General features: G+C 47.1%; 4 protein-coding genes across 9 annotated transcripts in view; 1 reads left to right on the top strand and 3 right to left on the bottom strand.

The window, feature by feature from the left end:
- Nucleotides 1–297: 297 nt before the first annotated feature.
- Nucleotides 298–5,992, bottom strand: LOC117654046 (serine/threonine-protein kinase grp). Of its 4 annotated transcripts, none has more exons than XM_034400183.1 (9): nucleotides 5,795–5,992; nucleotides 4,304–4,412; nucleotides 3,645–3,933; nucleotides 3,427–3,552; nucleotides 3,197–3,326; nucleotides 2,316–2,525; nucleotides 1,271–1,548; nucleotides 1,057–1,188; nucleotides 298–981 (listed from the first exon to the last, which is right to left on the bottom strand). In XM_034400183.1, exons 2-9 carry the CDS (start codon nucleotides 4,366–4,368, stop codon nucleotides 763–765), a joined length of 1,449 nt encoding a protein of 482 aa, XP_034256074.1. In that variant the 5' UTR covers nucleotides 4,369–4,412; nucleotides 5,795–5,992; the 3' UTR covers nucleotides 298–762. The 4 variants fall into 4 exon arrangements, with proteins under 4 accessions (XP_034256074.1, XP_034256076.1, XP_034256075.1 ...); XM_034400185.1 differs by lacking the exon at nucleotides 5,795–5,992 and adding an exon at nucleotides 5,474–5,651; XM_034400184.1 differs by lacking the exon at nucleotides 5,795–5,992 and adding an exon at nucleotides 5,100–5,203.
- A 338-nt stretch (nucleotides 5,993–6,330) lies between these two features.
- LOC117654047 (RNA-binding protein 7) lies at nucleotides 6,331–7,956 on the bottom strand. The gene is made up of 2 exons (XM_034400187.1): nucleotides 7,685–7,956; nucleotides 6,331–7,552 (listed from the first exon to the last, which is right to left on the bottom strand). The coding sequence occupies exons 1-2, from the start codon at nucleotides 7,787–7,789 to the stop codon at nucleotides 6,671–6,673; spliced, it is 987 nt and encodes a 328-aa protein (XP_034256078.1). The 5' UTR covers nucleotides 7,790–7,956; the 3' UTR covers nucleotides 6,331–6,670.
- A 205-nt stretch (nucleotides 7,957–8,161) lies between these two features.
- LOC117654049 (valacyclovir hydrolase) lies at nucleotides 8,162–10,750 on the top strand. Its single transcript, XM_034400191.1, has 6 exons — nucleotides 8,162–8,382; nucleotides 8,507–8,597; nucleotides 8,722–8,888; nucleotides 8,978–9,131; nucleotides 9,212–9,467; nucleotides 9,549–10,750. The coding sequence occupies exons 1-6, from the start codon at nucleotides 8,266–8,268 to the stop codon at nucleotides 9,691–9,693; spliced, it is 930 nt and encodes a 309-aa protein (XP_034256082.1). The 5' UTR covers nucleotides 8,162–8,265; the 3' UTR covers nucleotides 9,694–10,750.
- The window catches only part of LOC117654048 (calbindin-32), a 76,926-nt gene continuing 63,028 nt past the window's right edge, over nucleotides 9,822–23,719 (bottom strand). The window contains exons 7-13 of one of the 3 annotated variants that reach the window (XM_034400188.1): nucleotides 17,170–17,250; nucleotides 16,341–16,396; nucleotides 16,208–16,253; nucleotides 15,045–15,056; nucleotides 13,866–13,922; nucleotides 13,387–13,458; nucleotides 9,822–12,735 (exon numbers count right to left, since the gene is read on the bottom strand). In XM_034400188.1, the coding sequence (XP_034256079.1) occupies nucleotides 12,595–12,735; nucleotides 13,387–13,458; nucleotides 13,866–13,922; nucleotides 15,045–15,056; nucleotides 16,208–16,253; nucleotides 16,341–16,396; nucleotides 17,170–17,250 (465 nt within the window). In that variant the 3' untranslated portion in view covers nucleotides 9,822–12,594. The remainder of the gene's footprint in view (nucleotides 12,736–13,386; nucleotides 13,459–13,865; nucleotides 13,923–15,044; nucleotides 15,057–16,207; nucleotides 16,254–16,340; nucleotides 16,397–17,169; nucleotides 17,251–23,719) is intronic. The other 2 variants (XM_034400189.1, XM_034400190.1) reach the window with 2 other exon arrangements.

Genomic DNA, 23,719 nt, shown 5'->3' with positions numbered 1-23,719 from the left:
ACTTGCCTTGTTCTGAGAATCAGAAGCTCTATCTCCATGGAAGTGGGGAGGCTGGGTCAGCTTGGGCCTATGGTTATGCATACTACTGGAAGTCTGATAGTTCAGATATTTAGAGTGGACTAGTGGTTTGCAAAGCTACATCACCACCCTTGGGGTCTCAACTTTAGTAACTTGAAAAATTGTAGCTTAATGGCTGTTAAACAATCTTATGGCTTCAGGGATTTCTTAGACAAATTCATGTGGGATGTCATGTCAGGAGATGCCACGCTACAGCATAGAAATAAGTGAACAAAGATGGAAGTTAAGATTTAGGATAATATTTATTATCAGAATGAAAAAATACAGAGGTATAAAAAAGGCACTGGTCACATCATACCTAATTCTAAAAGACTCAATATGCAAAGGTTACAAAGATCAATAAGAAAACAATCACAAGTACAGGAAATATGAAGGCACTACACCACACATGGTGACAGAAAAACCTGAAACTCTCCAGATTTGAGACAAAACTATTTATATTCCTACAGATAAGTCACATAAGAAGCAACATCGAAAAAGTTTGATCACTTAGCACAACAATATTTTCAGGTACATACTGCATAAAATGGGATAACTAAAGGTATGAATGAACAGAAGTATGAACACTCAAGTACCAACACTAGTCAGATGGTACTTACAAAGTATAAATCACAGAATGCACAGAATTCATTAACAGCAATTTTTTGGGTCCCTCAATTATTTGAAACAAAAGTAACTAAAACTTCAGGGCACAGAGTTTGTAGCAATTGCTATTGGCCACATCACAGGCCCCTTCAAAACAGCATCTCCCAACGCAGTCCTTATTTTTAAGAACAATCTTTTGAATTCCAGGCCACATCCCTTTGACAGTCGGAAATCTAACAGTGTTTTCCCATCCATATCAATGACACTGGATTTGAAGATAAGTTGCATCTTGCGACGGTCAACTGTAGTAATAGTAATCTGAAACATAAAAACGAAGTTTAGAGATAAACTAAGAGCAACAGCAACCAGGCCTGACTCTTAAGGAACACTTACCACTCCCGGTGTGTGGACCTTCCAGGAGGAGCCCAGTTTCTCCATAAGGTTGCATAACAACTTCTCCGAATCCTCGACATTAGTACGTACAAAGAAACGAGTCATTCGCCTGACAAGTCTTTGGAACACATTCTGAAAATTAAAGAACATAAGAATTATTAGAATCTAAGCAATAATAAAACACATTCGGTACTTCAGCACGGGCATCACATACCTGACTGCCAGTGCTGCTCTGTGTATGTTGAGTTGGATTTAATTGGGATGAGAGCAGAAGATCCTCAATTTGAGCAGGTTGAGAAAAGGAGAACCCAGGTCTCTCAACTTCTAGGCCATTTACAGAGTTGTCATTGGGCATGGCATTCCCATTTCCAAAGTGATGGTCTGGCTGAGATTGACATAGACGGGTGTCATCCATGCCAAAGGGTGGAGAAAGATCACTTCCTGAGCACAAACGCTTGGGTAAACCTGGGCGCCCACAGTCAGGGGTAGACACTGTAAAGAAAAACAAAACTTAACACACAATTCACCAATGACAGCTATTAGGGCACATTCAGCAATCAACTTGTAGGTTTTCTTGAAATGAATCACTAGGAGGCCACTACAGAAGCGCACACCATTTTCCTAACTTTGGTATTCTCGCTCTATGATTCAAACTCTCATACAGCTAGATCACCAAAGATAGGACAACAGCGTAAATTGCAAAGTTGCTATGTTGTCACAATGCTTGTTGCTCCCTGAAGGAGGGCCAGGGCCATGAGGGGCTCTTCTGTCCCTGCTTTGGTAATCTAGCTTTATGGCCTTTCAAATATTACATACCGCCAAATCACCAAAGAAGCAACAGGAGCAACTAGAGTGAAGGATATCCTGTGAAGCGGAAAACTGAGTTTGAAAGCCCTACATAAATGACAGGTACTAAAGACTCAGACGAACAGCAACATGAAGCACAGTGATCGATGTTCCCACGTTGAGTTAGCAGGACCCCAGGACAGGCACTGAGTTATCTGAGACTCAAATAAAGCTCAGAGTCACTTAGTACCTGAACAAGGGACCTACAGTACTGATGAGATGGATACTGTAAAAGGCTGGAAGGACAACTGACTGAACTACGATGAATGTAGTCATACAATCTCCGAGAAGCCTAAGGCCACTTCACAAGAGAGCTTTGAAGCAAGACTGGAGAAAATAAAATGAAGACACTCATCGTGGTTCAGACAAAACACCATCACCATCACCAGCAGTTTCAAAGAAAAATTTCTTACTTAGATTTTTCTGAAGCTTCTTCTGGAACCAACGATGGTTCTTTATCTTCTGAATGGAGTATCTTCCAGATGGCAGGGGAATCAAGATCTTGCGGACCAAGGAAAGGATCATGTTGTCAAGCTTTGACCACGGGGTGACTCCCATGCTTTTACCATCCTTCCAAGCAAGATACTCCGGGCAGTCTACAGTTGGTTTATCCCATGGCAGCTCTGAAACAAGGGAACATACTGTTCAAGAAAAAGACTCAAACACAAAGCCATGCAGACCCTAAAAAAGAAAAGTAACAAAAAAAAAAAACCTGAAAAAGAAAAGTAAAAAAAAAAAACAACATAAAAATGACTAAGACTACAAGTGAGAACAAACCATGCTGTCAAATGCCAGTGTGCAGGCAGTCGTGCCAAGTGCTCACCTCGTAGCTACAAGCACTTCATGGGGAACAGCAACAACCCTGACTTTGGTACGGTAGCTTTAGGATACAAAATGCACACACCTTCAGCTAGGATACCAAAGAGAGGGGCATTGCGTCAATACAGCTTCGTGAGGAAGTAGCTATGGCACAAACAGGTGTCTGAAATAATGGAGCAAAAGGGACAAACACAAAACGTATCTAACTTATAAGGATCAAAACCACCACCAGAATCTAGTGGATATTTTAACTAATGGACAGCATATAGGCATTGCTAAGAAGTCTTGATAGAATCATGAGATAAAATCATGTGCAAAGACAAACTAATGAGGCAGTAGGGCAGAATGCAGCAATACATGGACCATGCAATGAAAACATCATTCCACAAATCCCAACAATTAAAAGCCAATACAACCAACAAAACATGCGACATGCTTAATGGCTACATGCAATTAAGTCATATACTTGACTCACCTCCAGCAAGCATGGCCACCAGAATGACTCCACATGACCAAATATCGGCAGGTTCTGCATGATAGGCGCGCATCAACACTTCAGGTGCAACATAAGGTAGGGTTCCACACCGCTTTTCGAGGCAGCGCTCCTACAACAGCGCCAGCATCCTGCATTACACCAGTTTTTGACACATGATATTTGTGTGACACACATGATGTAACTCAATGCAGCAAAGTCAATATAGTTACCTTTCCGTTCATGCGGAAGATGGTGGCCATTCCAAAGTCTGATATTTTTAAGGTAAGGTGCTCATCAAGTAGTAAATTTTCAGGCTTCAAATCTCTGTGAGCTACTCCATGACTATGCAGGTATTCCTAAAAATTTTCAAAAAAGGAATGTCAATTACGTAGTTTTGGAAAATTAGACTCAAGAGGCAAAAAACAGTGCAACAAATCCAACTACTCACCACTCCTGAAATAAGCTCCATAAAATACTTCTGGGCTTCCCACTGTGCCATCCCTACATCTGGCTCAATTCTATCAAATAATTCACCACCAGCAGCATATTCCAAAAACAGATATTCCAGGTTTCCTTCCCGCCGCTGTCCATAGAATTGGATAACATTGGAATTGGACATGAGCCTGTGGATGGCAACCTCTTTTTTAACATTGGTTCGTGCATCTGGATGCTTATGGAGGTCTATGATTTTCATTGCCACAGCTTCTCCAGTTGAATTGTTTAGTAACAGCTTGACCCTGTTGACATGAGTAAAAACAAAATGATTATTGTACATCAATTCTAATGATAAAGATAAGAATAAATTGAGAAAGTAGGTGGAGGAGAAAAAAAAATACTAGTTGAGATTTGAAATAATACACCTCTGCATTAGCATCAGCCCCACTGTTTGACATGGATGTATGGGGTCAGAAGTACAAACAGAATGAGCACAGCAGGGCCTCACTAATTACCCTTTCAAATCACACCTAACGGTGAGAAGTCACATAGCAGGCTAACTTTAATTTCTCTATGTGCTGAGCAAGAACATGACGAAGAAAAAACATTTAGGAAAGAGAACTAGCATAAACTACGTCGCTTTAAAAATGTGAGGAAAGAAAATGTACTTACTCTCCATAAGCACCTTCACCCAAGGTTTGGGCAATAGTCCACCCATCTACAAACTCGGAAACCATGATGACTTCAGCATACCCCTTTCCAGCAAAAAAATGGGAGAAACCTGAAAAACAAGAGTCACTAAATTAGGTGAAGAAGTAGAGAGCTAACAGCCAATCGCCCAACTGAGAAGGTTATCAGTAGCAGAATTATCATGACCTTAATTCAGAAATCAACAAACGCTAGGCGAATGAAGATATTGACATGAAGCCGCATTTGAGAGAAGTATTGAGACAAGATAAAAGGACATCCCCCACTACTTCATTCCCTTTTTTTTCTTTCCTTAAGAAAAAAGTTCATCCATGACCCAACCAAGTTTAAGGTTAAGAAGAGCTCAAGTTGGGAACAAAACCGCCGAAAGGTGGGTTAAATTTCACCAAACCTGATGACTCTCGCTACTTGGTGGTGGTTTAGCATGTCCGAGAGTTACGGCATGAGGAGGGCACGCACAAAACGTTCTAGAAAACTCGCCACAACTTATGTGGGTCACTATTAGGCTGCCAGGTGGACCGAGCCAAACCAGTTCACGGCAGGGCGAGAGGCGCCGCACCAGAGGCCACCCGCCACCATTTCCCACGCCATTCGCCACCAAATCTACCGAAACTGAAAAGAGCCACGAATCAAATTCCTTTCCAGATTCAAGCCGACCGACGCGCGGGCACCGCAAGCCAGCTTCTGGCCCCACCACGTAGGTCCTCAGTCCCTGCGTGCTGCGTGCGCCCAGGCAACCACACGGCGCCCAGAGCCACACTTTTTGCCTTTCGTCGTTCCAATCGATCAGGCCACGAAGCATCGGGGTCTGGTACCCCAGGCCCCAGGCCGCGGTGCCGTGAGCGAGGCCTCCATAAGGCTGGGCGAGGACAGACTCGGCTGCGCCAACGCCAACGTCTTGCCCAAGCCCTCTACGCCCCGCCTCGGCGCCGTGCCTCGCCGTGCCGCAGTGCAGTGTCCTGGCGGCGGCCTGTGGCCCTTCGGCCCCACCAAACCGCCGGCATATGTTTCAGCTTTATCACGCAGGGCCGCGGGCCGCTCCGGGGCGCGGCCGCAGCCAAATTCGAGCGAAAAGCGGTGCTCGGCGACCTGGGCCTGCAGCGCCTGCAGCGGCCAGCGTGACCTTCCACTAGCCTGCCAAGATACGCCGGCCGACGGTGCCGACGGCCTCGGGCCTCGCCACTCCAAAAGGGCGCCTGGGCCGCCGCTTTGCCGCACCGCAAGCCAGCGACGCACAGACACGGCAAACGCGGCCAACGCGCACGTCGCGGGCCTCTCGATAACCTCCGCGGACAAAGAGAACTTGAAAGTCGACGTGCCTGGGCAACCAAATTTCTTCACCAGGTTACAGCCTAACTTTCTAATGGCTACCGGCCACGAGAATTCGCCACCTCGCCTTAGCAACTAACCCGCCTCACTCCAATCAGATGATGCCAGATTCCGACAAAAACTCACCGCGTTCAACCCATCAAGTTCTCTGCCGCCACAGCCGGTCGAGGAAGACGGAATTAACCGAGGAATGTGCGAGGAACGCATTCATCCGAGGGCGGCCCAAAACCACCGTCACGCCGTCGGCTCCCAGATGTCCTTCGCCGATCACGTCTCGCTCGAAGGGAGAGGACCTTACTGCCGACTGTCGTTTGTTTACAGCTTTGCCTTTGGCGCGCAAGCGCAGCCAGAGCGCGCTGCGGTCGCGGTCGGCCAGCAGGTGGCGCCCTCGGCTCGGAGCGGCTGGCCACAGAACCTCCAGGCGAGGCGGTGTTGCCGAATTCCCGCCGAAATCCGAAATGGAATTCCACATTCCCACTCGCTTTAGCTTTTACAGTGGCTGGCGGAAGTTCGAAGGAAGGAAATGCCGAAAACCCAGATTAGGATAGTTTATCCGGTACCCGCATTACCTCTCAACGCACTTCTGTGTAACAAGGTCTTAAGTATTAGAGGCTTATTCGGCTCAAGGGATGGCGAAGGTCCAAGGAAAATGAATAAAACAATTTCTAAGAAAATCTGTAAGTTGAATATAATTCTGTTGATAATGTTCTATAGTCATCAATGGCCAAATATCACAAATAATAATAATAATAAATTTAAGAACAGAAACAACCAAACAAGATAAACATGCAGTTCTGAATAGTTGGAGTACAAAAATTAAAAGGACACTTTAAAACCACTGACATCTTTTACCAGCGATCAGAAATGAAGCACTTGAAAATCAAACAACACCATTGAACTGAACCTCAAGAAAAAGGAATGTTTGGAAACAGAGAGAGAGGGAGAGATGGAACTTTGGACAATGTTCAATATAGTTTCAAGGGCAAAATAAACTGTCATCTATCAATACCTTCCTTTTCTTTCACGAGGATCACTTGACCTACTTCGGTGGCCACCATTGTCATCCCAATTATTCCTGTGACCTCTGTGGTTTCCATAGTTCCTATTTCCAGAACGATTATAACCACCAGAGTCATATCCACCACCCTGATCGTATCCACTGCGATTGTATCCGCCTTGATCATATCCACTGCGATTGTATCCACCTTGATCATAATCATTTCGTTCATAGCCACCACTTCTATAGCCAGAGTCATTTGAACTTCTATGGTCTCTCCGACCTCTGTGGTCATTCTCTCTCTTTGAGTGGTGTCCGGACCGTCTTCTATCATCAGGTAGCATGTGGGAAGCATTTCTAGCTGACCAGTTGCCCTGAAGACTGCTTTGAGTCAATTTGTCTCGATTCATATCCCATTCATTACATGGCTGATCGTTGCCGGGCTCTTCTTCTCCAGGTGGTGGTGGTTGACCACCCAATGAGTGGCCTCTCCGCATGGGTGGACCCATCCCCATTGGTGGACCCATACCCATTGGTGGTCCCATTCCCATAGGTGGACGCATTGGTGGTCCCATTCCCATCGGTGCACCTCGAGTATTGAGCATATTTGTGCTCATCTGCAGTAGGCTGTCAAAGTCCACTTGAGAATTATACCCATTGTCATAGTTCCCTGGGTTTTGATCAAATCTGATGGGCATGGACTGACTTCTGTTATGATTGGGTACATTTCTTGCTCTCAGCTTGGGAAAATAGCCAAACAGACTAGTATCTTCAAACAACTCAATCGCATAAGATACAGAACAGGCATGCTTAAAAGTCACAAAAGCATATCCAGCCATAGATCCATTCCTATCCAATGGCATGACAACTTTTTCCAATGGACCCGCCTGGAACCAAAGACGTAGCACAAATTTAGCATTTGATGAATCTCAATTACTTGATATGAGACACATAGTAGATGCGATCAAGTTTATTAATGTAAAAACAACGCAAGGAAGGATGTAAAGTTCAGCTCATACCTGTAGGAATAGCTCATAGAGAATGTCTTCAGTAACTTTGTCACAGAGGTTTCCGCAGTAAAGTTTTCGTTGCTCTTCGTCATTATCGACCATGTGGTAGCTCATTGTCACAAGTAAATTGACTTAAAGAAGTCAAGCAGAGTCAAAGACTGTTTAAATTGGATATCAGGCTGCAGCGGACAATAAATGAGGCTGAGGATGCAAACAAATAAGACGCCTAACCCCACTTTCGTGTGGGGAGTTTTGAATGGATCGAACTTGAGTATCGAGATACATTTCGCCAAAATGAAAAAAATAAAATAAAAGTGTAGTGAAAAGCTCTAGTTAATAAGAAACATTCTCACGAGTGTAAATAAATACTTGAATGAAATAAGTCAGCTTCAACTTAATATAAGAGACCGTTCTGAAAATTCTCCGCCTCGGATATTTATTGCAGGTTGGTACCTCGTGTTTCTTCTGCTGTGTGTTTTTGTTTTCGAATGTTTTTGTTTGTTTAACTTGTACGTCTTGACAGTGGACTTGGCACCGAACCGGCTTATCTTAAGATTTTCACGGTAGGGCCTCTTTGTCATTCTAACAATATGTTACGGTCGTGCTGCGGACGTGCTCTAGGAAAAGCTACTGCCCTCCAGTCGTCTCCCAGCACTTTGTTCTCCCTCAGCAGAAGTGTTTGGTATAGTGGCTGTGCAGGGATGGAGGTTAGTGAGGTTTATTATCATTGCATGACTTCCCATTTTCAATTTTTGAAATTCAACAGAAACCTCCTTAGAATTTCTAAAAGTGAGAGTTTATTGTAATGATGGTTACTGTTTCATTTTCTAGCGCGGCCAAGAAAAACTTGATGGGTTCAACATCAGCTACGTCAGAACAGGATCAGGTCCAAATGCTGTTTTGTGCCTACCTGGAGCGTTAGGTCAGTTTAGGATACTGTGTATCAACAATTTTTTAAAAAGTTTGCAAGTGCTCGCTTTGTATGCGTTCATTAGTAACCTGTATTTTTGTCATTTTTATTATGAATGTGTCTTTCTTTGGAAAAGGTTCGGCATTGACTGATTTTCGACCACAACTGGAACACTTAGACAAGAAGAACTTTACAATTATTGCTTGGGATCCCCCAGGCTATGGACAAAGCCGACCCCCTGATAGAGACTTTACAGGTGATTTTTTTCATCGAGATGCTGATGTGGCATTAAAGCTCATGAAGGTACAGAAAGGTATTGAGTTACCCTTATAGATTTGTTGTTTTCTCAAACTCACTGTAACCTTTTTTTTTTTTTTGTGGTTTTGTTTCAGGCCCTGAAACTACCCAAATTTTCTATGTTGGGATGGAGTGATGGGGGCATTACAGCTATGATACTCGCTGCAAAGAACCCTTTGAACGTACATAAATGTGTAGTTTGGGGTGCCAACGCATATGTCTTAAAAGAGGAACTAGAAATTTACAAAAGTAAGTGGTCTCTGCCTTCTACAATCACAATTCAAACCATCCTTCTTTCTCACAGTTTGAAGAATTTTTGCTTATCACAGAAATTCGGGACATCAGCACATGGTCAGAAAAAATGCGAGCTCCACTTATAGAATTGTACGGTGAGGAATATTTCAGGACAACCTGGGAGAAATGGGTTGATGCATTCATCCATATTTATGAAGTTAATGATGGGGATATATGCAAAAAAGAAGTCAAACTTATTCAATGTCCACTGTTTGTAATTCATGGGGACAAGGATCCTTTGGTCTCCAATGAGCATCCTAAACACATCCTTGATGCAGTGCCACATTCCAGGTACATTTAGCCACCAAAATGTTGCAGCTGCTAGAGTTGCTTTGTCATTTGCACTTATTTTCTTGTTGCAATCTTTTGCAGAGTATTTCATTTTGTGGACGGCAAACACAATGTTCACCTCCGGTATGCAGAAAAATTCAATGAGCTTGTCTCTGAATTTCTATTGGAATGTGCTCCTGGTCAACAGGTAAGAAGAGTTCAAGGAGATCAGGATAGTAAATTATAGAAAGATTTGTCAGAGTGTTTGGAAAGTACTTTTTTTGTGTAGTAGAAATCACAATGTTTTTGCAGCTGCTAAAAGCTATTGGAGGGAAAATTCAAGTAGTAATTTCCAGTAATACAAGCATCATGGTGTTGTTGGTTGATAAAAAGAAATTTTATTGGTGTCCTGTCAAATCAAATGGTAACTGCCATCAGCTATTACCTGTCAGCACCAAAATGTAATGAGACAATAAAATTGCTATTTTAAGAATGAAAAGGAGTGCCATTATATATTGTGGATTAAATTTTGTCTAACGTAATATCTACCAAACAAGATTTTTTTTGTACAAGATTTTCTTTTTGTGACGTGTATTGAAGATTTATTGTACATACTCCAGATCACAACTTTCTTTTATCTGGCCTTGCATTATCATGGTTTCCTGTCTTCATTTATGTTCGGTATTTAAATTTTGCCAAATGATTTACAGTTTTATATTTTGCATTTAGGCGTTCACCAGTTAGAGGTGTTAGTTTTAAGGATTGTACAATATTCAATTGATCATCATTTGGCACATATCTCTGAATAAAAATTTTTCAAGCTTCAACAACTAATATATTGTATGCAATGTGCAGAATGAACTTTGTGCGTATGTTTACTCTCTAATTGATAAGAATTTAGGGCTATTACATATCATGACAATTTTTGTCTGGAGATGCAAATAATGTTGTTTGAAAACAATTGGTTTCTTACTGACGTTGAAAATGTCACGGTAGTCAACAATATTCTGATTTTTCTGAACACGCCAGAATTAGGGCTGAGAGTCTGCTGTCTTCAAGGTATGGGTTTTCTTGTTCAAGTTTTTTGGAAGTACTTTTTTGTGCAGTTGACAGTTGTTAACACACATCTATCTGTTAAAGCTGTGATCTGTGTTTTAAAGCATCAAAGTATGAGTAAAGTCCTCACTTCATAATCATCTGAGCTGGATAGAAATGAAGGCGACTGCAGAGACTTCAATGTATTCCTCTTATAATTTATGTTATGAACACATTAAATATATTACATTAAATATCAAAACTTCAAAGTTAGATGTGCTCCTTTATAATGAGTTGTGACTCCAATGTCAGGATACAAAACATTCACATATATCAATTGAATCTTAAAAATTATTAATAGAGATGTGCTTTTTCCTTTGAGATAATTTGCACTGATTCAAACCAAAGAGAAAATTCATAGTCAACATTATTTGTGTGATTATTTGTGCTTTTCTGTGAATCTCGGATTGCTGTATCCTCTCAAAATACTATGTTTTCAACTTCAGATCAGAAATACCTTTAACATATTATGTAACATCTTATTTGTACATTATTTCCAATGTCCACCAAATTCCTCCGATGGTTACCTTCGTCAGATAGCTTCTGATTTAAACCCTATTCACCGTATGAGAACTTTTCCTTCAAATGTAATGCCAAAGATACATAACTTAATATTTTTTAGTTGACTTGATATGTGAACAAATATTAGCAATCCAGCCAAATCTCCAATACGTCCAAACTTCTGGGGAAACCCATCAAATTTATGAAGAATGCTTCATGGAAGACTTATATCTACCGCTATGGATAGAAAACCCATAGTAGAATGTTCACTTTACCACTTTCTCTGCTAGTAAATTGCTGAGACTGATTTTCCAGTGAAAAATTTGTCTTGACAAATCTTGCGGTTGAAATTTCTAACTTACGTAGTCCCTTTGAAAATATTTATTTAAATTGAATAGCAGTGAAAATGCTAAAAAGAATTATCTACAAGAAGGCAATCTACATGTCAATTCAAGAGAACAAAAAGAAATGTTGCAAAGACACAGAAGAGAACGTTTAAATGCATTCACACCGATTCCTCTCGTTTTATCATGTATTGCAGCTGTCATAGTCCAAAGAAAGAGTCAATCCTCTTTGGTACACGAACATGCGCCCCGAAATAAGATCCACTATGACACAGCCCTTGCCTAGATGTAAGTCTTTCCTTTCCTTACTTACTTGCTTAAATATAGTTGAGTCACAACAGTATCCTCTGTTTTCTGGCTCATGATAAACCAGACACGCAAATATAACACAGACAATAATATTTATGTGAATATACATCTGATGTTAAACATTATTGCAAGTTGGAATGCCCTTAACAAACATTTAAAGTAAAATTTACATACATCAGACTAAGCAGGTGCTTGGAAACAACTTTGGTGTGAGCTGAAAGAGCAAATACTGTTATTTTTTAAGATAGAAGTAATAAATTTGCATTTAAGAGAAGGAGAGAGAAAGGAAGTATTGAAGATAAAGGGACGTATGAAGAAAAACACAGCTTATAAAGGAGAAGGAAATTTTCCACTTTCATTCACGTGGACGAATTCTATAGCTGCACTACAAAGCAAGCAATCATTCTCTAAAATATTAATACAGTGGCAGTTCACTCTTAATTATTTCCCCAAATCTGGTTATTGAATTGCAGTTTGAATTTAGCCCAAGCCAAAAGAATATATTTTATGGTCTTATTATACATCACTAACAATCCTCAGTGCCCTACTAATTTTTTCAAAATCTCAACATTCATGAGTTAGGTTTGAGATGAGAGATTGATAGGGATATTTGTTGACATTGTCCTTTCCAAACAAAGCTATAGGAGAATTTTTCCTTGTATTTTATTGTGTCCTGTTTAAGCCTCAATAAATTTAAATCTGAACTGTCAGTTCCAAAGAACTCATAACACATTCTCGACCATTGTTACAATCCTTTCCTTTCCCTTTTACCATGTGCAAGTCATTTTCTTTGGTTGTGCCACCCACCTTCCTTTCCCTCTCCCTCATATATATCATTTTAGCATAAACAATATTTACAAAAAGAAATGTTCTTATGATATTCTGATAGTATAATGAGCTTAGGAATCTTCCGTATTGTGTTTAGCAAGAGCAAGTAAAATCATTGTGAGCTCTTTCTTGTTAATCTTGCCGTCCTTGTTGTAGTCAACTCCTTGCAGGATAGTCTCCTCAAATTCTCGGAGATCCGTAGCATCATAGTCCTACAGTGAAACAATAAAAAACAGTCAGAGAGCAGATTTAAACAGCCACAACACTTTCAATTTTCAAAATTTGGACTTATTTTGCAAGGGGATGTTGGGAGGAAGGACAGGTTTGAGGGAGTTCTGGACGAGTCTGGACGACTGAAGGGGGCTTACGCCTGTGAGGTCGGCCACCCATTCACCCTGCAACACTGCGGTGCGCAGACGGTGGCCACCCTGCTATCCACAGGCGCTCCTTGACTTGAGAGGCTGGACCACAATTGATCGTCTGCCATTTCGAGCCCGGCACTCGTGCTCGCTTTGCTCAGCGCGCACAGGCCGGCCGTACAAAAAGAGGGGGTGGGGTTTACCTCGGTGGGCCGGCGAGCGAGCGGGACTTGAAGCGCCTGTGAGGTAGGCCACCCATTCGCCCTGCAACACTGCGGTGCGCAGACGGTGGCCTACCCTGCTGTCCACAGGCGCTAGAGTCACACATGGCATTTTATAGAACTTTTGATGGGGATTTTGTGGGTAGAGACCCCGCAAATCAGGCGGCGTTTCTCCTTATGCTACACATTTTATCATGTATATCACCGCGTCGTGTCCATATGCCTTCAGAGGAGGGGTCTAGAAAAAGAGTCGAAAACGTTGTATCACATTTGTGAATCTCACCTTCTTCACAAGCTCCAAGAGGTCTTTGAGGAAGCCACGCAGCTCTTCGTTCTCAATCGTGCCGTTGTTGTCCTGCCAACAGAAGGGGTTGGTGTGAAAACGGTCGCGTCGCGCCAGCTGAGCGTGTGTTGCCTGTCTACCAGGCGCACGTGCAATGGTGCAACTGTACCACCACGGCGCACAGTGGGCCACAAGACCAGTGCAGGCAGTCAAAACTCCAGACGCGTTTTTAGCTCCAGAGTCACTCGTTCGGAGAGTAATCCATTGGTGGGGCCACACGTTTGGTTCGAGTCCCATTTAGCGACTCTGGAGCTCAAAACGCGTCTGGAATTTTGACCGCCTCCTCTGGTCTTCTGGTTCACTGTGCGCCGTTCGCCGTGGCATGGGCGTTCTTCCACAATCTTGCAGCCCTTCATCTTTTTCCATCCGCCATGATTGACCGCATGCCGTTTGTATGAAAATAATAAAGTGATACTCACGCGGTCATACAGGGAGAAGACGCGCTCGATGTCGTCCTTGGTGAGCTTGGTGGCGCCCTGAAAATACAATCTGTTAGTTTCAGGAGACGATGAGATGCGGTGCTGAAAAATCATTCCGAACAGACTACTTCCTTCCAGTTACCGCCGTGATATGTCTCTCTCTATGCCATCCAGTGAGGGAAACAGTGTTCCCGCGATAAGTATGCAAAAGTTCCCACAGTGCACCGGTTCGTCGGAGGGGTTGCCAACCTCAGGTCGTTGCTTTTGGAGAAGTTGCCTTAGGCGCGATTTGAGCTGATGCATCGAGGGGACTTTCGCCTACTTATCTTTTGGCAACACTGAGAGGAATTTTACACAATGAGGTAGGGTGAGAGAAAAACAAAAGAAATGAAATGAGGCCACACCAACAAGGAGTGAGAGGGGCGGAGAGAGGTTTCGTGGATGTTATGCATGCATATCGATAAGGAAATGCGAAGAGATAATATTACATCCAACACAATGCAGTGTCACACTAAATTACTGCGTAGTTTTTTTGTGCATGGTTTTTGCACAAAATTGAGCATGCGCGTGAAACGCACGACTTCATGCGCAGCAACGCCCAGCAACGCACACTTTCGTGCTTAGTTACGCACAAATTCGTGCATTTGAAAACGCACGCATAGTTTTCTGCAAGGCTGATGCACAAGAAATCTACATGGTAATTGGAGGTTCATGCGCCAAAACTCTACACAAGCAGTTCTGGAATCGTGCATAGAATAGGTACAGAAAGGAAGTCGGAAATAGCGGGATGAAGAAAGGAGAGATCTTGTTACAATGTTAGTACCAATCATATTTTTAAATGCACACACACAATTATCTGGTTTAAAAATGCACGCGAGGCACACATGCAGAGATAAATCCAATAACTAATCGATTAACCTTTTCTTCTTTTTGACCACCTTTCCGTCACCCGACACTAGAGTGCATTTTATCTTGAGCATCCATACATAATTACGAAATTAAGCAGCTCATCTAGTCATCTGCAGCAAGGCCCAAGACTTCAGAAGATTGTACAGTCGCACAATCTTGCCTTTCATCTAAACAAAACTGGTCGGATCGAAATTACCAGGCACTGCCCGTGCCTTACTTTGTACAGCGGCTTTACATATTGTACGTGCTGCTTTGAGAAATACTACTTACTTCCATTCCCTGCTGAGGAATGTCGAGGATAACAGAAGGCAAACTTTATCAGAGTGATGTCCACACAAGGAGAACTTAGTTAAATCTCCGGGGCGCGCACCCGTACAGGTGTCGGGTACTGGTACCCTCACGCCCGGAGCAGGATTAGAGAGAGAGAGAGACAGGGATTCAGACAGAAGGCAGAGGAGGGCACGACAAGAAGGGGAGGATTGAGAGGAAGTAAGTGCAACAGCCCCCACAGAGTGAAGCCAACTCTACGCGGTGTAAAACAGAATCCGGAGAACAAAGAAGGATTAGGGAAAAGGGGAGAATTGTCTGCAGAGAGAGGAGGGGGGGAGGGCGTACACTGTGAAAAAGGAGCTCCTGTTTTTGTTAATTCCAGTCGTTTGTTTTGCTGTGGAACTCCGAGCCTCACGGCCAAGCCATGGCCAAGCGGCGCCCTGGGGGCCGTCCATGAATTACGTAGCGATCTCAGTAGACTGATTCCGAGAGTCGTTTTCGTCACTCTGTCTCTCTCACACTCAAGCGGCGTCCCGTATAGGTGCGAGAGAGAGCGACGACTCTCGGAATCGGCCTGCTGCGGTGTGGGGTTATTTATGCGTGCGCTTATCCCAAAGCAACAAAGTAAATAAAGTCAAGAGATACACTTCACTACACTCATGACCTTACGTTAATTGGAAGTTAATTTGACGAAAATTTCGAGACTTCACATTTAATCATTCTGACACAACTAAGAAAATCAACAAAATCTCAGTCACTTCAATTCGAATTTCTAGACTTTGTGGTTCTCGCAGAGAGACAGCCATCACTGGTATAAAAGAAGCACGGGAAAAGTATGGAACATGGCTGGTCAATTATTTACCTGGGCCGTCTGTACCTTGCCATCTACGGAGGTCCCGTGAGTACAAGTCTTCCGTACCACTTTTCATGAGATTCTGACTGATGGGGACTTCAGGAACTAGTGCGGAAGGGCCACACTTTATTTTTGTACCCATTTTCCGTATTAAACTACGGAGTTTTCGGCATTGATGGGCTTGGGCTTGACGTAATTCAAGAACGAGGCCCCAGGAAGGCGAGAAACGGAGTGGGACTTCCCCGGCTTGGCAGTGTGGCGACAGAGCCTAGAAGGGCTGGAGGGCCGGGCCGGCGCGCTAGCCGCTTACCTTGAAGATTTGTCTGCACAGGAAGTTCTCCTTCACAGGCAGCAGTCTGCAAAAAAATGCAAAAAAAATATGATATGTTTATGAACAATAACGCCGGGAGGTTGACATGGACAGGTTCCAGATTTGGACTCACTTGGCCATCTCTGAGAGCTGCAGCCTACCATCGTGGTTGGCGTCGAACACCTGGAGCTGTGAAGGCAGAATGACGTCAAAATTTCATTGATAAACACCACGTTACCATTGGTGCACATACACCGCAAATGTATTTGTACAATTCTGTACGTGGTCTCACACACTTTTAAACATGCGAACTTTTTCGTACAAATTTGTTCGCAGAATCGCACAAATTCCTGCGACTTTGCGTGCACGTGTGCGCAAAATTGGGTGGTACCTTGTACATAAGTTATACAAGGAAATTAAATGGGTATTCTCCGTCAAATCAGTTGACAAAGCAAATCAGGTGGCTTTGCTTGCCACAAAATTGGCAAGCAGTTTCGAAAGCCAAAAATTGGCATGCCTGGAACTGAAATCTTCAGCAGCTTTTAGGCACCTCGGCCGCCTGCATGCCAAATTTTGGCAAGCTGGGGAGCGTTTAAGGGCCAAGCTTGCCAGTTTTTCGCATTCAAAACGGCAGGCCAATTTTGTGGCAAGCAAACTTGCCACCGAATTTGCAATCGAAGATAATTTCTAAAAGAGGGAAAGAAAGCGCTGGCAGCACACAGTGGGCCAGAAGGCTGGCGCGGCCAAAACTCCAGACGCGTTTTTATCTCCAGTCACTAAAGAGGTCTGGGACAGAGCGTGTGACTCTACTGTACCAATGGATTCCTCTTTGGGCGAGCAATCCATTGGTCGGGTCACACGTTCGGTTCGAGTCCCATTTAGCGACTCTGGAGCTCAAAACGCGCCCGAGATTTTTTGGCCACCACCCCCGGTCTTCTGGCCCACGGCGCAGCGTAGCTCACCATGGTGTCTGTGTATTCGATCAGCTTGTCCTCGCTCACGTCGTTGATCTTGGCCTCCTTCAGGAGGTCGCGCAGGAAGTTCTGGAGCAGAAAGAAAGACAATAGCTGAGACACGGCGGGGGGATTCAAACTTGGCCGGGACCGCATCCAGGTGCTTTCCTTTGTTTTGCGGGCAGAGGAGCTAATTCCCCCAAAAGTTGTTGCGCAGCGGGAAAAAACGAGGTAAACGAGGTGAGAGAGATTTGGGGTGTTTGCGAGGCAGTGACAGCAGTGTTGCCACATAAGAAGTAAAAAATTTTCCCCGATGGACCGCTGTTGATGTCCGCCGCTGCATGCCGCGTCGAGGGAAACCAAAGACGGAACTGAAAGACGAGGAGTTTGTCGGGGATGCACTCTGAAACAAGATGAGGCGCGTTCTGTGCACCAAAGAGAGATCTCTGAAGCGGCGCTGCTCCGCGCTACTCAAGAAACTCCGGACCTGCTTGGTCGTTTCTGCTGACAGGAGCGTCGCCCCCACTGTACTTGGGCCGCACTTGTGGTTTGAGCGCGACGTCTTGAGGGAAGGGAGAAGGACGCCCTTCTCTGGGGTCTGGGGGAAGTTTACTGTCTGTCTGTCTGTCTGTCTGTCTGTCTGTCTGTCTGTCTGTCTGTCTGTCTGTCTCTGTCTCTCTGTCTCTCTGTCTCTGTCTCTGTCTTCTTCTCTCTGTCTCTCTCTCTCTCTCTCTCTCTCTCTCTCTCTCTCTCTCTCTCTCTCTCTCTCTCTCTCTCTCTCTCCAAAAGATTTTTATCGTTTTTTTTAAATTAATTTTTTTGGTGGCGTGCCTTGGCAGAGCGCCGCACAGTGGAGGCGCTCTAAATCCCGGATGGGTTTTGAGTTCCAGTGTCGCTAAATGGGACTCGAACCGCACGTGTGACTTCACCAATCGGTTACTCTCCGAACGAGGAATCCATTGGTGGGGTCACACGTTCGGTTCAGTCCTATTTAGCGACTCTGGAGCTCAAAACGCGTCTCGAGTTTCGGCCGCCTCCACCGGTGTTCTGGCAAATCCACTGTGCGGCGCGCTCTGAAGGGCGTGGCCGTCCATTCCGGGAGGGCGTGGAGCGGACTGGAACCACTGGAACGCCGGCGTCCTTGAACGGCGAAGGAAGAAGGACCACACCGGAAAGAGGCATTTCCGGAACGCGGCCTGCCTGGCCTGGGCCTGCCAGCAGACTGAGAGTCGTTTTCGTCGCTCTGTCTCTGTCGCACTCATGGCGCGTCCTGTATTCGTGCGAGAGAGACAGGGCGACGAAAACGACTTTCGGAATCAGTCTGCTGGGCTGGGCCAGGCTGGGCCCACTAGGCCCGGCCAGCTAGCTGCAGCAAGGGCGTGACCGGGCTGCCCGAGCAGCGCGTTCTCGAGGCGCTATGCTCCGTCTCCCTCGCAGGCTGGCTGAGGGCGCGCAGCCGCAGCAGTGAGCGAGAGAGAGACAGCGACGAAAGCACCGTTCGGACCCAGCCTGCGCAGCGCGGCAAGTTCCGAACGTTCCGAAGCGACGCTCTTTGAGGGGAATTTCTCGGTTTCGGAAGGCGCGGCGCACACTGAGCCTGATGACCCAACCTAGCCTCAACAGCAGGCTGATTTCGAGAGTCGTTTTCATCGTTATTTCACTCTCGTACTCATGGGACGTCCCATTTGCGTGCGAGAGGAGACAGGGTGACGAAAACGCATCTCGGAATCAGTCTACAGTCCTACTGTCCTGAGCTCTGCGAGCGGTCGCCAATCTTGGAGTCGATCTTAGCAAGGTAAGTGGGATTCGAATCAAACACCTTGCAGAATGATTCCGAGAGTCCTTTCATCGCTGTCTCTCGCGCTCCCATACAGGGCGCCCTATGAATTCGAGAGACAGCGCGACGAAGGCTGACTCTCGGAAGACTGGTTAGGTTAGACTGGGTCTCGGAATCAGTCTGCAGGTGCCATTCCACTCGGGGGAGGGACTGCGTCGACGGCGTCGCCTTTCTGGGGATCATTCCGGATTCCGTTCACTTCCGCTTCCGGTTGCGGCCTTCCGGGCTTCCGGGGCGCCATTCCCACGCGTGGCGGATCGACCCGGATTTCTCTCGGCGGCGAACGGCGGTGAAAGGGGCCGCGTTTAATGAAAGGGGCGCGGCAAGGCGGGGCGCGGCGGGGCGCGGCGGGCGCAACACAGAGCCGCCACACTGCAGCAAGCCCGCTGCACAGTGGGCCAGAAGACCGACAGAGGCGGTCAGAACTCTCGACACGTCCTGAGTTCCAGAGTCGCTTGTTGGGACTGGAACCAAACGTGTGACACCACCAATGGATTCCTCCTTCCGAGAGCAATCCATTGGTGGGGTCACACGTTCGGTTCGAGTCCTGCTCACCGACTCTGGAGCTCACAACGCGTCTAGAATTTTGGCCGCCTCCACCGGTCTTCTGGCCCACTGTGCGCCGCCCCGCTTCGCCCCGCGCTCCGCTTCCGAACCTCTTCAATCCTCGTTGCATGCCGAAGTGGCGCCCGTCTCGTAAAACTTGTCCAGTCCAGCCGCCTGCAGAGCAATTCGCTGTCTCTCTCGCACCTCTAGGGGAAGGCCCACGAGTGCGAGAGAGACAGAGCGAGGGGCGGGGCGGAAGTTGCCTGGCGCCTGGCCGCTTCGCCGCGGCCGCGTTGGCAATTCGTCGGCGAAGGCCTTCCAGAAGACGGACGGCGCGCGGTATTGACGGCGCCGTGTGTAAATCAAAGGAAATTTTTTCCGGTCCCCGCCCTCTCGTCTTGTCCTTCCCCCTCCGCTTCCTGCCTCTCTCTGCCCTCTGCTGCGCGACCAGAGAGGCGCGCCGTGCGGGGCGGCGCTATCGCCGCGCCGCGTTGCGATACTTCGTCTCAGCCTTCTCAGAACCACTTGCTCGCGGTCGGTCTCTGAGGCCTCCGTGCCTATCCTGCCTTCTCTGTCCGCGCTTCCTGCCGCACCGCGGAGCGTCTGCCGCCTCTGCTCTGCCTCTCTCTGCCTCTCTCGCACCTCTATGAGAGGCGCCACGAGTGCGAGAGAGGCAGAGCGACGAAGTGAGAACAGCCAGCCCGTTGCGGGATACTTTCGTTGACACTTTTCAAACCACTTGCTCGCGGTACAGGTCCAGGGAAAGGGCTTTCGGTGCCTTCACTGCTTTCTGTGCCGCGCTGCACAGTGGGCCAGAAGACCGGCGGAGGCGGTCAAAATGCCGGACGCGTTTTGAGCTCCAGAATCGCTGGGACTCGAACCGAACGTGTGACCCCACCAATGGATTGCTCTCCGAACGAGGAATCTAATGGTGGGGGTACGCTCGGTTCGACTACTGTTTAGCTACCAGCATTTTGACTACCTCCACCGGTCTTCTGGCCCATGTGCACTGTGCGCTGTGCGTCGCTGTGCGGTACCAAGAGCAAGGGCATGAAAGCGTTTTTGTATTTGCTCTTCGGTGCGGGCCTGCCTGCCCTTGCCTGCCTGCCCGCCTGTGCCTTCGTTGCTCTCTCTCACCACTACGGGGCGCCCCACGAGTGCGAGAGAGACAGAGCGACGGGCCGCCATTCCGCGCGTTTAAATGTTTTCCCCTGTTTTTATTGTGCGGCCCGACGCGCCGGTCGACGTTTTAAAGGAACAATCCAGTTTCCTCTCATAACAGCGCTATGGGCCGGCCGAGCCAAGCCAAGCCAAGCCGCCCCCGCGGACGAGACCGGGAAGCGGAGCCAGTACAGTTGGAAACAAAAAGCAGCCTCCCCCGGCCCTGGCCAGCAGACCGATTCCGAAAGTCGTTTTCGTCGCTCTGTTCCTCTCGCACTCATGGGGCGTCCCGCAGAGGTGCGACAGAGACAGAGCGACCAAACTCCCGAGCGCAGCCTCGGATCCGCCATTCTGGCCTTCTTTATTTCTAGCGCATGTGGGAACGGGGAGCGGTACAGCCCGGAACAAAATGTTGAACGAGGAGCTCCGTGCCCCGCGACTCGCCGCGAACCCCAACCCAACCAGCAGCGCAAGTTCTAAACTGCTGGCGAAATTTCACAGCCTTCCACTGTACTTAATAAGCAGCGCGCGCTTGGAGCGGCCTGCGAGCTCGTGCACACACACGCACACACACACACTCACCACTAGACACACACACGCACGCACCAATTCACGCTCCCTCCCTCTCCACCGTCTCCCTCTCTCTCCTCCGCTCCCCCCTCTCTCTTTCTCTCTCTCCCCCTCTCTCTCTCTCTCTCCCTTTCTCTCTTTCTCTCACATACGTCACATGTTCAAATAAAAGTTAATTGCTTCTTCCTGAACGAGGTCACTCAAGTTTTATCATCCCCGTTCCACCATCCCGGATTCGCTTGCATTGCGGCTGCTGATGCTGCAGCAGTGCTGCGGAAAACTTTGAAATACTCCCCCGTGCGGCGCGAGTTGGAAACCGCCAACGTATGGATACAGTTGTGACGCAAAACCAGCGGGAAACCTTGATTTGTGGCTGCAGCGCGTGGTTCGCCTTCCGCCCTGCGAGTCCCCTCCCAGCCCAAGGCAGTGTCCCCCCCTCTCTCCCCCCAATTTTTCCTCTCCAACCCTAAACCGCGCCGGGGGCACCGGATACCAGATCCCCTGCTCGGGCCGCGCCCTGCCACGCCTCAGAAGTCTCTTCTCCTTCGCCTTCTCCTCCTTCTCCTCCTCTTTCTTCTTCGTCTGGATTTTCTTTCCACCGCCGCCGCGTTTTCGAACAGTGTTGAGCACAGTGTAGCCGTTTGTCCAGGGTGGCGTCGACCAGCTTGATTTTTGGACTTTTTCTGCTGATTGGACGATGTTTGTCGCCATCGTGGACAAACGGCTGGCCGGAACTAGACCAATTTTGGTTTCCAGGCGGGCCGCGACCCCCTCAACCCAAACCTGAAGTCAAAAGTCACGGACACCAAGTAGGTTCGTGGCAGAGCGACTTTGGCCTCGAAAAAAATCACCACTTTCTCATCGGCCTGGACGGCGACCTCGTGGTACGTCCTCGTGTCGCTGTACTGGGCGTGGAACAACACGGGCTTTGGCGTTGTGCCTTGAGGCCCGGAGGCCTCATGGCGGTCATCCGTGCGGTGGCCCCGGAAGGACGTCATCAGGGACCTCACGGCGTGGCCGACGACGTTACCCAAATTCGGGGCATGATTTTTTGACTGCCCAAAATTGAGTCACCGCTGGCTCGTCACCCAAAGCAGCGTCCGATGGTGGTGACTCTTTCATTCTCAGTGAAGCTGGCCGGCAGGCCGATACACCCTAAAACGCCGTTACCAACCAAGATAACATACGCAACGAAAGCATTCAGCTACTTCAAGTAAGTTCACTTATTGTAATAAGTATACTTTGTGGAGAAACTACATTTTTTTTGGTGTTTGAAAGGAACAGAATTCGCTTTTGTCTGTCTACTCCCGCACCGCTCCGGGACGCCCCACGAGTGCGAGAGAGACAAGAGGGACGCCGTGACGCCGCCATCGGAATGCAACGGAGGGGGCTTCCCAGCGCAATCCTTCTTTTATGGCGCTTTCCCGCCAATTCGAGGCCTGCCACTGTTGTCTGCGTCCGTCTGGATGCGGCGGGGGTAATAAGTGCGAGAGAGACGACTGCCATATCGGCGCGCTGGGGGGCTGGGCTGGAAGGGCCCTGCAAAGCTGCCCTGAATAAAACATTGCACAGCCCTAGCCCCCCCCCCCCCGCCCCCTTTCGGCCCGCCACGCCCACTATCTGGCCCTCACGCACACGTATGCTAATTAGTGTCACTGGCGTGCTGTAAACGCCCCGGATTTTTGCTGTTTCGTTCCAGCAACGCTTTGCGGAGTCGGAGGAGTTAGGTCAGATTAGGTTAGATGAGGTTGGGTTCGGTTGGGTTGGGTTAGGTTGGTGGCGGGACGGGGAATCCGAGATGACGCACAGTGGGCCAAAGTCCAGTGGTGGCGGTCAAAATCCCAGACGCGTTTTGAGCTCCTGAGTCACTATATGGGCCTCGAACCGAACGTGTGACCCCATCAATGGAGTCCTCTTTCTGAGAGCAATCCATTGGCGGGGTCACACGTTCGGTTGGAGTCCCATTTTAGTGACTCTGGAGCTCAAAACGCGTCTGGAATTTTTGCCGCCTCCACCGGTTTTCTGGCCCACTGTGCGAAGTGGCGACGCGCAGCCGCCTTCTTTCTAACGGGGATTTACAGATTTCCCAACATGAAAAAGATAAACAACCACCGCCAGAGACTAAGAGAAAGCCCCCCAAACGAAAGAACCCGAAAAAAATAAAAATAAACAAGAACGACAATGCCGCAGCACACACTTTAAAAATTCTGGTCACTGGGAAAATATAATGGACTTTTATCTGCTTACATCAATTTTAAATAATGACTTTGTTGCTTACTAATTGATGCTATTTTCATCAAAGCATAGCATATGGGCCTCTGGAAAGTCATTAGCTACGTAGTTGATGACGTTCTTGCAATTCTTTTTCATTGTGCAATCAGAGATCTGACCAAAGAAATGATTAAAACTGAACCCAAGTCAACGAAACAACGAACCGAGCGAAAG

Source organism: Thrips palmi, unplaced genomic scaffold, assembly GCF_012932325.1.
Source record: "Thrips palmi isolate BJ-2018 unplaced genomic scaffold, TpBJ-2018v1 HiC_scaffold_10, whole genome shotgun sequence".
NCBI lineage: Eukaryota > Metazoa > Arthropoda > Insecta > Thysanoptera > Thripidae > Thrips > Thrips palmi.
The sequence above is the reverse complement of the archived record's forward strand: the minus strand, read 5'-3'. Positions and strand labels throughout refer to the sequence as shown.

Excerpts from the sequence above, each read along its gene's own strand:
- LOC117654046 (XM_034400183.1), bottom strand. The coding sequence starts at position 4,368 with ATGGTTTCCGAGTTTGTAGATGGGTGGACTATTGCCCAAACCTTGGGT. Across the intron at positions 2,526-3,196 it reads GGTGGCCATGCTTGCTGGAG|AGCTGCCATGGGATAAACCA; the intron begins GTGAGTCAAGTA and ends CCCTTGTTTCAG. Across the intron at positions 1,189-1,270 it reads AGAGCAGCACTGGCAGTCAG|AATGTGTTCCAAAGACTTGT; the intron begins GTATGTGATGCC and ends TTTAATTTTCAG.
- LOC117654049 (XM_034400191.1), top strand. The coding sequence starts at position 8,266 with ATGTTACGGTCGTGCTGCGGACGTGCTCTAGGAAAAGCTACTGCCCTC. Across the intron at positions 9,132-9,211 it reads GGAACTAGAAATTTACAAAA|AAATTCGGGACATCAGCACA; the intron begins GTAAGTGGTCTC and ends TGCTTATCACAG. Across the intron at positions 9,468-9,548 it reads GATGCAGTGCCACATTCCAG|AGTATTTCATTTTGTGGACG; the intron begins GTACATTTAGCC and ends AATCTTTTGCAG.
- LOC117654047 (XM_034400187.1), bottom strand. The coding sequence starts at position 7,789 with ATGAGCTACCACATGGTCGATAATGACGAAGAGCAACGAAAACTTTAC. Across the intron at positions 7,553-7,684 it reads TCTATGAGCTATTCCTACAG|GCGGGTCCATTGGAAAAAGT; the intron begins GTATGAGCTGAA and ends CTTTGGTTCCAG.